At 35.1% G+C, this 17,220-nt stretch overlaps 1 protein-coding gene across 2 annotated transcripts; it reads right to left on the reverse strand.

Annotated features, from left to right (window-relative positions):
- Nucleotides 1–5,829: 5,829 nt before the first annotated feature.
- Nucleotides 5,830–17,180, reverse strand: LOC101863180 (acid phosphatase type 7). 2 transcript variants are annotated; one of them, XM_005096403.3, is made up of 9 exons: nt 16,531–17,180; nt 16,033–16,185; nt 14,950–15,025; nt 13,723–13,843; nt 12,479–12,679; nt 11,675–11,868; nt 10,217–10,447; nt 9,821–9,835; nt 5,830–7,641 (listed from the first exon to the last, which is right to left on the reverse strand). In XM_005096403.3, the coding sequence occupies exons 1-9, from the start codon at nt 16,594–16,596 to the stop codon at nt 7,325–7,327; spliced, it is 1,374 nt and encodes a 457-aa protein (XP_005096460.1). In that variant the 5' UTR covers nt 16,597–17,180; the 3' UTR covers nt 5,830–7,324. The 2 variants fall into 2 exon arrangements, with proteins under 2 accessions (XP_005096460.1, XP_005096461.1); XM_005096404.3 differs by lacking the exon at nt 9,821–9,835 and having other exon boundaries at nt 16,531–17,178.
- Nucleotides 17,181–17,220: the final 40 nt, after the last annotated feature.

Below are 17,220 nucleotides of genomic sequence, written 5' to 3' on the forward strand. Positions count from 1 at the left end.
CCATTTGAATAACCTTTCTGGACGCTCTTGTTGTTATGAATGACCTGAGGTTCGAAAAAGGATAATTTAGGTCAATTTCCGAATGTTTTACACTCAAATTGTTCTTTATACCTGCACAAGGGTATTCAAAACTATCAAACAAGCTCATTTTTTATCAGGTAGTATCATTTCATGCAAAATCAAGCTCATTTGAAATATTTTGTATAGAAAAATGGAAGTCTTGTTTCCTGACTATCCTTTCGAGCTCCTCATGTCTAAGTGGGTCAATTTCTTCTATAATTTCATTGGACGAACATCTAGAGCTATCAACTTGGCATGTTTTGAATGAGACGTATGCCTCGATTACGAACCAACGCAGGTGGTTCTAGAAGAAGGCCACAAACGCACACAAACTCAAGCAGACTGACGCACACACACTTGACCTGCGTGAATGGGGTTCCGACTCGGGACTCGAATGACACGTAAGAGGATGCGCGCTGCGCGTACGCTCAGCCAGGAGCTACACTGACTCGGGACCAGAACGCAGGCGAGGTGCCCGAATAGGCTTATCGGGCTGCATAAACCCGGCTCCCGCAGGATGAGGGTTAAGTTCAAATAATAATGAAAATAAAAGGGGAAGATTATTATAACCATCTCAGCACATATTTTATAGTTTATCTCAAACTAGGACCACTTCTGTCATGACGCTTAGATGAGTTAAACAGTCAGTGAAACTGTTGTTTTCATTTGAGGCTTGACAGAGAAGGGTTTTCCTCCTTTCCAAGAAAGTCGCAATGACAGAGAGGGATTTTCCTCATTTCCAATAAAGTAGTGACATGTTGTACAATGCAATGACAATTATTTATAGAATAGTGTGAGTTATATTTCTTCTGACAATGAAATAACTTTTCTCCATCTGCTTCTGTGATTTCCTCCGTGGAGGAAACCTTACATACACATATAATAATAATTAATTAATTTTATTCATATTGCACCGATCTACTTTGTCAATATATATAGAGCTTGACATGGTTTTGCAGTTTTTGCTTTTTATTGGAAGACAAGACTTGATATCAAATTCATATAAAATGAATAAATTGAAAGTGTTCTCTCTGTCTTGTACATTATTTTGCTTCAATATTTCCATTAACATACATCATCCCAGTACAGTCATCCATAACAAAAAAAGCATGTGCAATGAAATATTACAGTGGAGTCCTCTTACAATAAACTTACAAATTATGAAACCTTTCATCAGCTGAGCAACAGGTTGTTTTTTTCATTATTCCTGAAAGGGATAAAATATAAGTTTCTAAATCCATTACCAAGGACAGAACAGCTGGTGTAGAAAACCAGCACCTAGGATTTTTCAGAAGTGGACACAGGGACAAAGCCTATAGAATAACAATGTTAAAATAAACACAATTAGTGTCTTGTCTCTGTTCATTTATTTTAAGTGGACTCCTCTGTATATGTAATAGTGCCTTGTTATTTAGAGACAAAAAATTAATTCAATTCTGTGAAGTTCAACAGTGTTCACAATGGATACGCCATTGAATACACATGTGTATCGCCCATAAGTATATATTTCTGGAGGTTTTGGGTGCAACTTTGCTGTCTTCAACCAGTGCAGAATAAATGATTATGCACAGAAAAATACCTGGAGAGCACAACACTTTACAATATATATTCATTGATCCACTGAAGGAAAGGAGAATGATGAGACTTTGGATGTCGGTAGAATTTGAAAGAAACCATTTTTTTTTAGGTCAGGAAAAAAATTATTCGTGAGCAATCTATCGCATCTTTTAATCCAAGTATTTAGCTTCATTACTCATAGCAAACGACTAATCTACAAACTCCCAGGTCCACCTAGTCCAAAGATAAGAGCCAAAGCATTCTTTTAAGATCTGACTTGCAATGGTCTTCTTCTTCTTCCTTGTGCCTCTAATGGTGACACCAGACATCATAAACACAGCAGTTTGTCAAACTGAACACATGGTCACTCTGGGACTCTCTAGTATTAGCACGGATCTTATAAATAAATAGTAAATGATAATAATAGCATTATAAAGCATAGATTCCCCACTAAGCCAATGCAAGCTCTTTACAATTTAAATTATTTCCTCAACAGACCCCAGACCACTCAGATATATCCTCAGCTTTTAAGCAAGCATACAGTGCAAGCAGGCAAATAAGCACTCAGATACTAACGAACTGACAAGATCTTACACTGTCTATAGATGGATACCCATTTCCATCTGATTGAAGTGAGGAAAATTATTGCCTTTCCCATGGATTCGAACCCAGGACCTATGTTTGGTTCTATATACTTGAAAAGCTGAGAGTTGGAGGAAATGAGTAGCAAAAAGCTGCACAAACTCTGAAAAGAATACACATGTTTCTGGTGTATCAACCTGAAATATGCAGGTGTGTGATTGCAGTTTTTTTTTGACTACACAATCCAAATTCAAAACATTTTTATGCCAAGCAGGACTAATAAAATAATTCCATTAAACAAAACAAGAAATTAAATGTGAAACCAGAATTTACATAATAATTACCAGCAAAGGCCTACTCTTTCCGATCAAAGAGGCTTTTTTTTTTTCCTTCAAAGAAAATTTTGGAACAAAAAAAAATTCATCCATACCAACACTTAAGATATTAAGAATAACTGATTCACAAATAAATGTGCCGTGGAATTCACACCCATGCAAAAACACTATTATATGGTCTCCTTTCTTCTATCTTAAGAAGAATAAATATACAGTCTAGCACGCACAATATAGTGAAGTTTACAGGGCACCGAAATATATGTTTGTTACGTATGAATTTCACTTTGTACATGTTTTAAATATAAAGAATATAGTGTATAAGAAAAATTTCAGGACCTGAAAATTTGTTAATTCAATCTGTGCCTGTTTCATCATGTGCATGCTCACAATGTGCGTGTGCTAGACTGTATAACTTTTTGGTCCCAGTCAGATTTTTGTTTGTAGATATTACTCTTTCAACGTCGTTCTCTCTTGATAAGGATACTCTTGTGTGTCTTTATTTGAAACCTACAGAGCCATTATATTGTTTTATATATGAATAAAGAAGGAGGGAGTGAAAAGGAGAGAGAGAGAGAGAGAGAGAGAGAGAGAGAGAGAGAGAGAGAGAGAGAGAGAGAACTCATTTTTATTAGTATTATGTTAATTCTTGAAAATTAATAAGGAAACATCTATTACCATAAAGCACACTTCCAGCTTCTTGAAGTTTAAAAAAAAAGTAATTTTATCTCTTTATCTCCATGGGGCCCATTTTTGGTTCTAAATTTATAAATGACAAAATCGTCACTAAATTGATAATTAAATCAAAACAAGTGAACCTATTTTTATGGATTTTCATCTAATGAATGAAATCCTGATAAAAAGAGACGTGTCGAAAAGCAATTTGATGTCGAAGTCGTCGCAAAGAAATTTGGCCGAGCCGCTGTCAGCAGCTCACTATAGCACAGTGGTTCCAACTGTGAGCCACTGGGAGCGGCTTGCCGGAGATAAAGAGTTAACAAAAGAAAAAAATATATTCATAGGTCAAAGTTCTAAAGCAGAGGAGAACAATCCATATGAAAGTGAGCAATGTATTAAATATGTCCATTCCCCTGTGCTGACACATTTGTTTGAAAAAAGTAAAGCCACAACATTAATGAAGACATGAAGTTCATATATATGCAACATGCAGCAGTCTTTTTGATTTCTAATACAATCTTTTAACTTCAAACTTACAGGCACATTATCTGGTTTTTGCAAGTTATGAGGTATACGAATTACAACACTGATCCATGTCATAAACATAATCAAATTCATAAAAAAACTGTACATTATCTCCTTTTCATGGTCTAAATTCAAAATCAATCAAAAATCATATCTTCACCATTGTGATAAGATCGGATAACTAAAAAATTTCGAATTTGCTTTTTTTTTCATGAAACGTCGTTTTAATAAATCAATTTTTTACCCTTCTCCTGAAATATTTAACCGAAGTCGCTTATCCGATATTTATCACAACAGTGATGATATTTTCATCACTCAAAATCAAAAGGCAAGAATAAGCACTGACTATTTCCTCTGAAAGTTGCTTCAAAGTACCTCTATTAGCATTAGATAGACAAGCAGTTTCAAAAACTTTTCAACTCATCTCACAGCAAAAACAGGCCACGATTACTTTGGCATTTCATCAGCTTTTTGATGACTTTTGTTTCTAAAAAGGGCTTTTTCTACTTTAGAAAATCTATGATACATATTGATGAAGCCGAGATGTGTGTAATAAGATAACGGTTTTGAAAATCCTGTCAGTATACAATTCTTTCGTGATAGCGTTTTAAAAATTAAAAAACTGAAATGCTGTCTGATCCGATACTATTTATTGTTACTCTGAAAAATTAAAATATTTACTCTCAGCTTCTCAGAAGTTTTCAGGACTCTCGGCTTTTAGAAAGCCTGGGGAATATTGAATATAGGCTCAGTAGCCTGTCTTGGGATCAGGTACTTTAACTGTGAAATGAAACAAGCATTGAGAGGCTTAAAACTTTTTAAACTTCATCAAAAACAAACATACTCATTCTATCTGTCGTCAAAAACACCCTTCACTTTCAAGTCTATTACGTTCAATGCAGTTACATCTTAGAAACCCTCTTTTTATGCCAACATCGCTCACAAATCACCAGAACTCATTTTCACCCATACCCATTGCACACGCTGATATGGCAAGAACATAAAATGGCCTCCACTCACGACATTCACATTCATTGTATTCATAGACATCAGAGCAAAATGAAAGGAATGAAAATTCAATAAAACAACATATATATAGAGAAAGAGATATATGGAGTATCTCTGATGAAAATGAACTCCTCACAACTTGTACAGTCAACATGCACACACATACACAATAGATTCATTTTTCAGATCAGTAGTAAGCATTAATCATAGCATTATCTTGTAATCACCATGAACTATGCATACATATAAAAGCAAAGATGTACATTCTCCAACTCTTGCCAGTAAATTATACGTTGAAACATCAGATACCGTAATTGCACAAACAAATTTAACTCAAGGTAAAATAAAGGCACGTCATGGACTTAAAGGCACAAACTTATATATATGTGTCATGATGTGGTGGAATCGGGCACTCGTCAATTTTTTAGCATATGGAGTTACTGGTATCATCTTAAAACTTGTTCATGTGTCTTGCTTTTGTAAAAAAAATAAAAATACCCATCTATTTTGAATAGAAGTCGAGATATTTGCGATTGAAGAAAGAGGGGGGTCACCTTGCTTTATCAGTAAAATTAGTGAGAAAATGGCTGTCTAAGTTTGGGGACTTCCAAAGTTTGAATGTCTTGAAAACTGCACATTTACAGCTTCTGTGCCATTGATCAACATTTCTCAGTAAAATCTAACGCAGAAATTAGTTTTTAAATGAAAATACAAGACGTTGAGCCAAAAAAAGAAAATTCAAAAAAATTGTCAAGCAGCCAGAAAAATGTAGATTTCTTTGATTTCATTATTTTGACGAGCGTCTGATTTCACTACGATGCCTCACATAGTATAGTTAGTACTGAGAACATGGCTACGGGCTACAGGCTTTGGTAAACAAAATGAGGAAAGAAGTAAAGTTAAAATGAACATGTTTTATGTCCTCTTGTCTTGAGCACAGCTCTTAGTTGCAAGATACATTCTAAAAAACTTTCAAATAAGTTTCTTTGGATTTTGTAAGTTAGAGCTTAGGGCTGGTTGGCTGTACTGCAAGATCTTTGACTTTGACCTACAAGGAAATTGATAAAGCTGCACAGTTTTTGGTCTGTTTTTTTTTCTAAAGAGAACAATGTGAATGATAGTGCCACTGGCCTTTCAAACTTTTAAAATTCTCATTCTGAGATGTTCAGCCATGCAGCGATCAATTTACTCAAAATAAGCATGCACAGCAATGTCTGATCTCTCTACCACAAAACAAAGGAATATTAGAAAAATTTAAAGTTTTAGTATCCCAAAACAGTTTTCAGCCAAAATAAATCAATAATATACCTCTACAAAATATGAAACTCCCTTCTTTGACAAAAATGTTCGTTAACAGATAGTACAAGTAAAAAGTTTACTTCTTCTTTGGGTGCAAGATCTGAAACAGAGATCTGTGATCATAGTTTGCCACTTACTTCTCTGCTCAGACCTTCTTAAAAAAATAAATATCAATGTGGTCTTTCCCTGTCACCCATCTCAACAAGTTTTTAAATCAAGAAATTCTTTGTGCACCTGTGTTGAAAGTCACCATGCTTTTTAAAATGTAAGAGTAAATTGAATTTCCATACCTTCCAAATTAAACTTGCACAAAAATCAATAGAGGATTTGGGTTCTCTAGCAACTTACATAACACCCCTGGCTTCAACAAAATTCAGCTAAACCATTTCATAAACATAAATATATTGTAAAAAATTAACAGTGTTTAACTGTTTTACAAAAAAGTCATCAAATATTTACAATTTGGATATTATGGCCAGAAAATAAAAACTAATGTACACATTGTTGACTTATTGTCACACACTTAAAAATAAAACAGTCACCCCTCCAAATGTGCTCAGCCTTCTGGTCATGCTTCAAGTTGAAAAAAGTAAAACCTGGATTTTGTTTTGGCCATAACAGCCAACAGCAACATTGCAATACCTTAATCATTTCAGCTACCTCTAGCTTTGGACCTAGTCTACTCTATCAAGGAAACACACAACAAACCACTATTCTCCTTAGAAAGCACATCTCTCTAGACAGTAGAGAGAAAGAGCCACAGGAGCCTTAGATTTCAGTTTGCACGCTCAAAATATATATGATAAACATTTATCTTTTGAGGAGTAAAAAATAACTCACTCCGAAATGGAAACTAATACCATAATGATATCAAAGACTGGCACAAAATGTGGAGCAGTGTGGAAATTAAAGGTCTCACAATAGATTTATTTGACTGCATCAAGAGCTGCTGGTTTGAGGAAACCATGACTCTGTCTTTACGCTGGATGTTATTAAATGATTTGGGCATACTTGAAAATGCTGTTAGATCTCAAAAGCATACACGTTTTTAGGCAAACAAATTTTTCAACCACAGTTTAAGTTCTACCAGTAGTGATTTATTTAAGTAAAACGTTATCTGATAGATTCCTCAAAATAGATTTCTTATGTTAGGTATCTACCAAATCTTAAAATAAACCCCATTAATGAACCTGTTTACATATTATGTACTATAGGCTAAATAAATCTGACTCTTTTCATTCTAGCAAATCAAGAACCCCATCCAGTAAAGCACACTTTCATTCTCAGTCATCGGCTTCCAGCAGTTTTCTTGTTGGCTCTGTTCCCTCACTCATGTCAATCTCAAAGTCGTTGTCCTCATCTTTGTCTGGGGCCTTGCTGTAAAACTTTTTGCCGTAGTTGATGTCCATCTGCTCCCACCGCCTAGTTACACGGCGCCGTCTCCTCACCCTCCTCACAATGCAGATGATGACGAGAACGGCGATGATGAAACTGCCAGCGCTCACACCGATGATAAGCCTCGTTTTGTTATCTCCTTTCAGCATCTCCGTAATTTTGGATTTTATGTCTGTGTGTCCAATCTCATCAATATTGAGAACACCTGTAACAAAAATGGGACATTACAATTTTTCATCACAACATTTGCTCAGTGTTTTATACTTTCTGGAGAATAACTCTAGGTTATTTTGTTAGTAATTGTATAGGCCCTATCAATATGTGTAAGTCAGAAAAAATAAATCTAGATCTAGATATTATATCGCTATCAATGTAAACACAGCAACTATCCAAGTTCTTGTACAAATAAGTGTAATGAATAATGATCTTTATTTGAAATTCATTAATGAATTTCTCACTGCTTGAGAGAAATCTGAAATGCTAATGTTCAACTTTTCAGATTCTCATCATTGAAAGGAAGAAAGTGCCATGCTAAGAAACATAACTATTAATACTACATAACATCAACTCAAAAAGTCAGACTGAATAAAACTTATAAAAGCTGCTATTCACTTGAAGGACCTACCAAAATCGGATTTACTGAAATAATTGATACTTGGAATGTATGAAACCGTGTGGCATCCCTGGAAAAACCTGGACTCCATAATTTTAGAGTTGGACTCCATAATTTTAGAGTATCACAGTTGAGAGAATAATTGATTCTGAATCACAGCAAATCATATCTTTGGGGAGTGCAGTGATAATGTATAAAACAGTGTAAATAAATGCATCAGCAGATATTGAAAGTTAAAAAAAAAACCCCATCATGGCCTGGATTAGGAAAAGACGCTAAAATCAGAAAGATATTTCAGTTTTACTCAAAACTATGATACATGACTGTGTAAGTCATCAGAATAATACTTTGATGATATGCAGGAGTATAGAATGAAAGCAGCCACAGCAGGTTCAAAATTAACCTGATCATGCAGCTGGTGAGGTGGGTTTGGGGAGGGTGGAGGAGGGTGTATAGGAAGGATGGGGGCAAATTGTATATTCAACCACCTCTCCAAATTAAATATTACATGTATTAAAGGGAAAGTTTCTGGGATATGTTACAGGAGCACATTGATATATGTGATGCAGTTTGGTGAAATCAGGCACATGTCAAAATAATGAAATTTTAATAGAATTTTTGTTTCTTGGTATAACACCATTGCCATGCAATTAAGAACACATTTATGTTTGCATTTTACTTCCAAACGTTCATTAAAGGCACAAAAAATATAAGTTTACAGTTTCCACAGACTATCAAGCTATGGAGATAACCAAACTTTGGCGGCCATTTTCTCGGTATCTACCTTTGAAACCAGGCGACCCCACCTTCTTCAATCTCAAATATCTTGACTTCTATTCAAGATTGAAGGGCACTTTTTTCACTGATAACAGGACAATTGAACAAGTTTTAAGATGATAGGCTTACCAATAACTCCAAATGCATAAAAATTGATGAACGCCTGATACCACTACATCGTGACACATATGATAGTTTTCACAGAATGAAATTAAAAGCTCAAAGTGGATTACTATTAATGCTTATTATCTTTGAATAGCCAAATCAATGGTTTCTATAGACTGGTTTTTTTTCGACGTGCATTATTGATAGCAGTCCTACTAAAGATTTGTCTGTTAGTTTTTATTTAACTGTCGAGCAGTTTAAAAAATACTGTGTTTGATTTTTCTCTCTCTAAATGTAGGTGCTTTTACGTCCCCATCAACACGATTTAGATTATTTGGATCGGCTTCTGACCCTGCCTGTCAGGGAAAACACCAGCTGAGAGGGATACAACATCCTAGCAAAAATACTGAAACATTCGATAAAAATTCTCCCCATTAAGGAATCAAATTTGGGTCTCCTATGTGCAACAGCAAAGTGTTTAACTGCTACACCACTGACACCTGTTTGTAGTATAATAAAAGGACAAATCAAAAGGGTTTGAAGAAAGGACAAAAGGGACATATTCAGTGGCTTTATTAGCATAATCATTTAACTATATTGTAAGTCATGTGTATTCACAAAGAAATCCCTGAAAAAAAACCCTAAAACAATAAGCACTGGTTCAGAAAAGTCTGTACAAGATATAGCCTATGGCATAAAAGAGTAAAGCCTTGAGAAGGGTCTCTACATAGATTTGAAAATAATAACAAGAATGTTTGAGAAATAATTTTTTTCAATCTGCAGTAATTGTTCATGCTCCTGGAGCAGCCAACACGTATAGTGAAGGAGGATCACTAAAAGAAAAAAAACCCTGGTACAAGCCGTGAGTGGGAAATGCATAAGAACTTACCATGTCCATATGTGCCTGAAAGGTTGGAGATACACAATGTTTGAATTCGTTCTTGTATGTAAAGGCTGTTGCAAATTTTGTGTATGTTTGTCTGTGTCAATCTTACCTTGTGCATCTCCAACACTTGAGCAAACTTTGAGATACAATACAATTTCAGTATAGTGTACTCCGATACAGTGTAGATGACTTAAAGAATTTTTTTTCAGTTGAAAAGTCCCAGCACAGCTCCATTTGAATTACGTCTCCAGCATGTTCTTATGACTACTGAAGACCCATTTTTTAGGCTGGAAGAGGGTACTTGATTCTGATGTTATACTAACTTATACTTTATTACATTTAAATTGTTGGCAGACAAAGGAGAGGCTTTGTTATTTAAGCAAACTGCACAAACAGTACCTGGCTTTCCTCCCGCATCAAGGATTTCCTGATTGATTTCAGCGGTGATATTTGGGGACAAGCTTTCGGTCGAAAATTGGCCATGCTTTTCCTGAAAGATGCTAAATGTGTCGAGAACAGATCCATCTTCAAAGGCCACTTGTTCATACTTGGCAACGGTAGAATTGAAAATACGAAGGCGTCCGTAAGATGGCTCAGTGAAATTTGTGATGCGCTTAGCGACCCATCCAGCTGAAAAAGAGTGAGCAGAAAATTGAGTGGCACTAGCACATAGCAGTAGTTACAAAAGAGAAGGGTAAGTAAATTTAAACTAAAAATAATTCATTTTTAGGGGCCATTCTTTTTGGATCACAATTGTATGAGCGCTCCAGCTCAGTGTGTCAGTGACTCAGTATTTAAGTGGGTAATCACTGCAGGGGATGTCCTTTAGCAAGACAGAATAACCCTGGCTCAAAATAGGGTGCTAAACGTCAATGGTGATTGTCTATGTTTGTGACATTGCGTAATATTCATGCATTTATGTATTACTGGATTTGTGTATTTATGTATTACTGGATTTGTGTATTTATGTATTACTGGATTTGTGTATTTATGTATTACTGGATTTGTGTATTTATGTATTACTGGATTTGTGTATTTATGTATTACTGGATTTGTGTATTTATGTATTACTGGATTTGTGTATTTATGTATTACTGGATTTGTGTATTTATGTATTACTGGATTTGTGTATTTATGTATTACTGGATCTGTGTATTTATGTATTACTGGATTTGTGCATTTATGTACACCATTGTGAAACAAAATTCCCAATTGGATCAGTAAAGAAGACATTTTTAATGCTATTTATTTTGATGTTTAAGTATTTTTCAAAATTGTGTTCTCTTTTCTGTGTTAATAATTTTGAGAACATGTTTGCAAGTAAAATGTAAAATAAGAACATAATCAAGTGAAAATAAATATAGGCCTACATCATCGTTTAAAGAAAAAACCCATAGTAAATAGGCATGAAAATTAATTGAATATGGGTTTAACTTATATTTTTCTTGGAAAAATGTTTTAAAAAAGTGATTTCAAATTACACTGTGTCAAAATAAAGTTTATGTAGGTGTTGTATCTGATTAAATCTCTCTTTTTCACTTTAAATTAGGAAACACTCACTGTATATTGTATAAATTTCAGAAAAGCATAAGAATTACTGTTCACAAATTCAGGTTGTTGTTATGCTTTTAAGCTAACCTTTTTGAGCATGACTCAAATCTATGTAGTAGTTATTTGAAGAGAAAATTAATTAATTTATTTGAATCCACAATTCAAATTTATGAAAATTGCTGCTCACAAGCATCAAAGGATTTTGCATACAATTCTGTTCTATCAACACTTTTGCTATGCTGGCTGTTTGTTTGGCAAAGTCTATAGCAAGAATATAACTAAATAAAGATCAGTGTCATCACTCACGAGCAGACTTTGTAAAATTGTACTCCTCCTGCCATGTTGTTGCTCCACCATTCACGATGAGTACAGGGGCCAGGGGATTGGTGTAGTTATCAGCCACTGCGACGTTTTTGTACATTGGAAAGGAGCGCTCGTATGCCTTACCATAGGATTGTAGGATGATATCAGCTCCGTAGTGGTAGAATATATCTTCTAATCTGCAAAGTTAGAGCACAAAAATGTTTTAAAATTTATATATATATCAAATCTGCGGTTTACTTTTAAATTAATTTTTTAATTAAAATTTTACAATTATTTTGTTTAAATCAGCCTGATCAGCTCTTTTAAAAATAGTTTGAGTGAAAGAAGACAGTGCTGGTGCATTAATGTCAGCCTCTTATGTGCACAAAATGAAACTTTTCCAAAATTGAAATGTTTTGATTTCTGAGTTGGTTCCTCAAGTTCTACTCTGATCGTGATAGGTTCACCACTGTGGTGCTGGAGCAAAGCCTAGTGTAGGCTTGGAATTCCACACGAGAGAGACAGTACTTTTGGTAGAGCTCACAACTGAAGTTTGTGGAAAATTTGAGGAATATTTGTTTGCTGCTACTCTTTCTGCCTATCCCGAGAAATTGTTTTTGCTTGTATCTCTGAACAGACAAAAAGAGGAAAGAGTTGGTAAAAATCAACAACAGTAAGCAGATCAAACATGTCTTGTTCAAACTCTAATTTTAAGGGCTTAAATTAGTGCTTCTCCATTGTAATGACCTGTAGCATTAAGTTTGGCATACTATATCTGAAACAAACAAAAAAGTCTAGTTAGATTACCCGGTTTTTACTAAAGATGTTTTCTTGTTGCATGCCAGATCTGGGTCTTCATAAGAACAGTACATGGGCTCGTGCCCAAAGGCCACCACCCATGGCACTTTTTCTCGGTTTTCATTGGCGACTTTCAGATCCTTGATCAGCCAATCATGTTGTACAGAAGCATATTTCCCTTCAGAGGTGTAAAACACATCTGTAGAGTAACTGAAAAAAAAATTGATGGTCAAGTATGGAAACATAAGTTATGACAAGTAGTCATACTTCTCTTCAACCATACTACAAAGCCTAAGTAAAAATCACTGAGGAGACTTTCTGGATGGTTTGACAAGAAAAGGATTTCTAATCATTATAAAAACCACAAAAATCAAAATTTTCAAAGTCTAGATTAGATGTACATGTTTTTATCACCCATCAACACAATTTACATAATTTAAGAGGCAGGCTTCTGGATCGCTAACAACAACAAGAGGCAGGCTTTGACTCTGCCTGTCAGGGTGTACCTAGACTGAGAGGGATACTATGTCCCAGAAGAAAGGCTTAGGTCATCATCATCACATCATCATCATCATCAAGTGCCAGATCTGAAACGGACTGTGGTGATCGTGGTTCACCATTCATACCTTAGCTTGGATGCTCTAAAAAAAACTGTAATTACCCTGATCTTTCCCCGACACTCATTTATTTAGGATTTCCAAAAGTTGCTCTGGGTCTACCTCTGCCGCATTTGCCTTCGATTTTACCAGTGAAAACTACGCAAAGATAGGCCTACTTAATAAAAATTCTCTCCCCCCCCCCCCCCAATGAAATCAAACTTCTGTGTGTGGCAGCAAAGTGCTTAACCACTACACCACAGATGTGGGTGACAAAAAATAAATTCTACTTAAACTTCTAAATTTGAAAATCTCCCCACCAGTTTCAGCTCAGTACTTTGAAAGAACCGAAAGGTTGTTTTTTCAGAATCAAATTGAAAGGCCTATTCAAAATCAGATAATCAAGCTTCGTTTTTCCTTTTTTAAAGCATGTTTACCTAATCATTTGAGCTACTCAATAACGTAGGATATCGTCCACGGTAAAACTGAACAATATCAGCTAAAACAACTTTCTGTTTATTGTAGCCATGTTTTCAACAGCTGTGAGAGTTTAATCTGTATCACTGGATTTTATCACAATTCACATTCCTTTTTTTTCAGTAACAGATAGTGCAGTGTAATCCTCTTCAATGTCCTAAAAGTCAAATTAATAGTCACCTGATCAAGTGAACTGGACCAATGTCCACACTGTACCACATCCGGTCCAGCGTAATAGGCCACTCAGACTGAGGCATGGACAGCCTGTGCAGATAGTGGGTGTACAGGTCATCTTCGATTTCTGGAAAAATATTTGGACAGAAATATGAAATTGGCACCGAACAAGACTTATTACAGACCAGACCAAGGGATCAACACTCTCATCAGTGATCAGGTTACCATCAGTGAAGCAACAGTAGAAAAAGCTGATTTACTTACTTAAAAAGCATATAGACAAGTTAAGACAAGGACGCGCAAGGCAAGAGGAGCTTTCACAAAACTAAGAAAAGTCTAGAAATCAGGGGCTATAGGAACAAGAACCAAGATAAGAATTTTCAACATTAGTGTCAAAAGTATATGACTCTATCGATCTAGAAACATGGAAATTTACAGTACAAAATTCTAAAAAGCTACAAGGTTTTGTCAATACTTTGTTAAGGAGGATTCTAAAAATTAATCAGCCTTATACCTTTGGAAATGAAGAACAATGAGAGCAAAAAAATCAATGGAAAATAGATATTGAAATCATGTTGATATTTCATGTGGAAGTTCTGCTCTTTAAACAAAGCAAACAATCTTTCTATCATTAAGCTATCTTTACCATGGCGTGTGCTTTTTCCTGAGATGGTTCAATTATCAAAGCATTTATGAGCTTCTGTTACTCAAACAAGGATGTAGATGAGAACTTCAAAATAGGTATCTGAACTACAGTCAGAACTGTCTAAAGCAACCACCTATTGTTGAGGAGAGATATCCGTCTTAGACAGGTGACCATTTTACACTGTGTCATTATAATGTAAAAAATACACATGGGAGGAAATGGGAAGTGCCAATTTGTAGAAGTGATTGTCTTATACAGGTGGCCAATAGAGCAGGCTCAACTGTACTTTTGGTTACTTTGAAACATAGACTCAGAACTGTATTAATCTGTATTCTTCAAAATCATACAACCTGACCCACAAAATCACAAAAAGGTGAAACAAAATTGACCTCACTTTAAAACATGCTAACATCCCAGTTTGAAAATAAAGATTCATAGCTTTTCTTTCAACTGTTTGAAGAAATTATTTGGGCTTGTATTCATTCCAAAGCAAGCAGGCAACAGCTTTTAAATTAAAAAAAAAAAAATCTCATCCATGTGTCCTTGATGAAACTTTCAGAGGGTAATGGAATTTGAAAACAACTTACCAGCCTCTCCAGGGGCGGTCATGTATGGTACTCTCGCAAAAGCTGGTTCAAGTCGTGTGAAGTATTTGTCTGCATTCTGAAATTTGAAAGTAAAGTATGTGAGAATACATATCTCTAGGGTACTTTTCTTCAATGATAAACATTTTTCACAGATAAAAGCACTTTACCGTTTTGATTCTAAAAAGTGTTCTATATTTACATAGGTGCAACTAATTAACAAATGTACAAAAGTCTCTCTTTTTTTAAATAAAAAAAATTCTGCTTTTAAACATTAAACTTTTGATTAAATAACCAGGAATACAGCTTTTGGGAGTTACTTCTAGCTCTTTTGAATGCTAATGAGTATTGCTGACCTTTTAAGAAAAAATATGTTTGTAATGAATTTCATTTTTTTCAGGTGAACAAACATGTCTATACAATACATATTAGGAAAATGTTCTCACATCAACATCTTTGGGAGACTGTACAAGCTCATCAGGAGCAGTAATTTTTCGAGTCTACTTGGATTCACCTCAATTTAGAGTACAAAGTGTAACAATCTTATGGCAAATAATGAGCATTTGAAAGGGATAGTACACTATATCATTATACCCTGACACTGCTCTCTAAATCTCACAGGGAGTTTTTAAGTAAGTGACAAACTTGCGCATTGTGATTTAGGAGAAAAACGTTTTTCCTTTAAACATTAAAATGCACACCAAGCCCCACATTCCTTCCTTTTTTCTGCAAATACAACCTGTAAATAACATTTTTTTGTCCCCAAGTCATAAAAAAAAAGAAGACCCTAAGTTGTTTCTATAGCAAACATAAATCAGCTTTTCATATTCCCTCAACTTGTTTTCGAACTCGTGTGATATTAGTTAGTGTTCAGAGATGCCAATTTTCTCTTTTTTTCCCATCAATTCTGTTATTTTCTTTAGAAGACTTATCGTTACTCTTTGTACTTATTTTCTCTTCAACCCCATATTTATCATGTCTATACAACAGTCTTTTACTTTTAGCTTGCGAATGCGACTCTGTAAATTGTCAGGTATTTTCACAAAATCCCAGCGTCATTCGAGAACGCTGTTGCATCAGTCTTACTTTGCCACCGTCTGTGCTCATGTTCACTGCGATATTGCCTGTGTGCAAGATGGCCGAGTACTTTCCTCCTCTCTGAGCCTCCTGGACCAGTTTTGGGATGGCACCTGATGTTGTGCTCAGGTCACTCAAAACCAACATCTGAAGCTCCGAGGACTGTAAAAACAAATGACTTATAAAAACAACTTGAATTATGTTTTAAACTTAACTATTGTAAAAACAATTATAATTCAATTTAATACTTAATTATTACAAAAAATAAGCTGAAATCTATTTAATACTGAATTATTATGTTTCTCCCAAAAATAATTGTTAATTAAAAGCCCTAATCAATACAATAGGTATAATTTCAGAGAAGGTCTGCTTTGAGCCTATGCGTTATAAAAAATTACTGATGCACAAACCACAGAAAATATAATGCAGAACATAATATAATTCTCACACGGAAAGTGATATTCTCTAGATGTGGTGCTGAAGTAAAAAAACCAAACCCAAACCCACTGAATTTACAGTTGGAGCCTTCGGCGTCTTGAAGAAGAACGTCCCGGATTCTGCTGTGTTGCTCATTGCTTTGTAGAAGTAAGTCTCATCAGGGAGGAGGTCCTGTACTCAAGAGGGATACGTCATGAGATAACTTACAGCAGTACACATCTACATGTAGGATACTAATTAAGCCAACAAGTTAAAATAGCCTACATGTTACTTTTTATTCAGTTTCATCTTCAGAATCTGTGATATCAATTGCATCTGCTCGAGAAATATTTTGCCCAAATTCAAATTCTAATTATTGAAAAAAGCAAGAAAAGATTTCTATAATAAATAGATGTATATTGTTGGGGTTATTGTGGTAGATTAAAAAAAAAATTTTCTTTAAGTTTTTTTCTCTATCCTAATATTTAAAAAATTTTTTTTTTTTGCCTTGTGGACTTAGTAGGCGTGGACTTAGTAGGCCTATAACTGAACAGCTTGCCAATGTTTTGCTCATTCAGTTTACCTTAAATAGTTCCCAGGAGGAAAAGGGGAAAAAGAAGACGAGCAAAAGAATAATAATAAGTCCCATGATATGGATAAACAGGCAAGGGAGAGACATTCCAGTTTACGAGACTGTAATAGGATCGAGAGTGAGTGGGTGGGTGAGTGAGTGAGTGAGTGAGTGAGTGAGTGAGTGAGTGAGGGAGGGAGGGAGGGAGG

The sequence above is a fragment of the Aplysia californica genome, unplaced genomic scaffold (assembly GCF_000002075.1).
Source record: "Aplysia californica isolate F4 #8 unplaced genomic scaffold, AplCal3.0 scaffold00128, whole genome shotgun sequence".
Lineage (NCBI taxonomy): Eukaryota > Metazoa > Mollusca > Gastropoda > Aplysiida > Aplysiidae > Aplysia > Aplysia californica.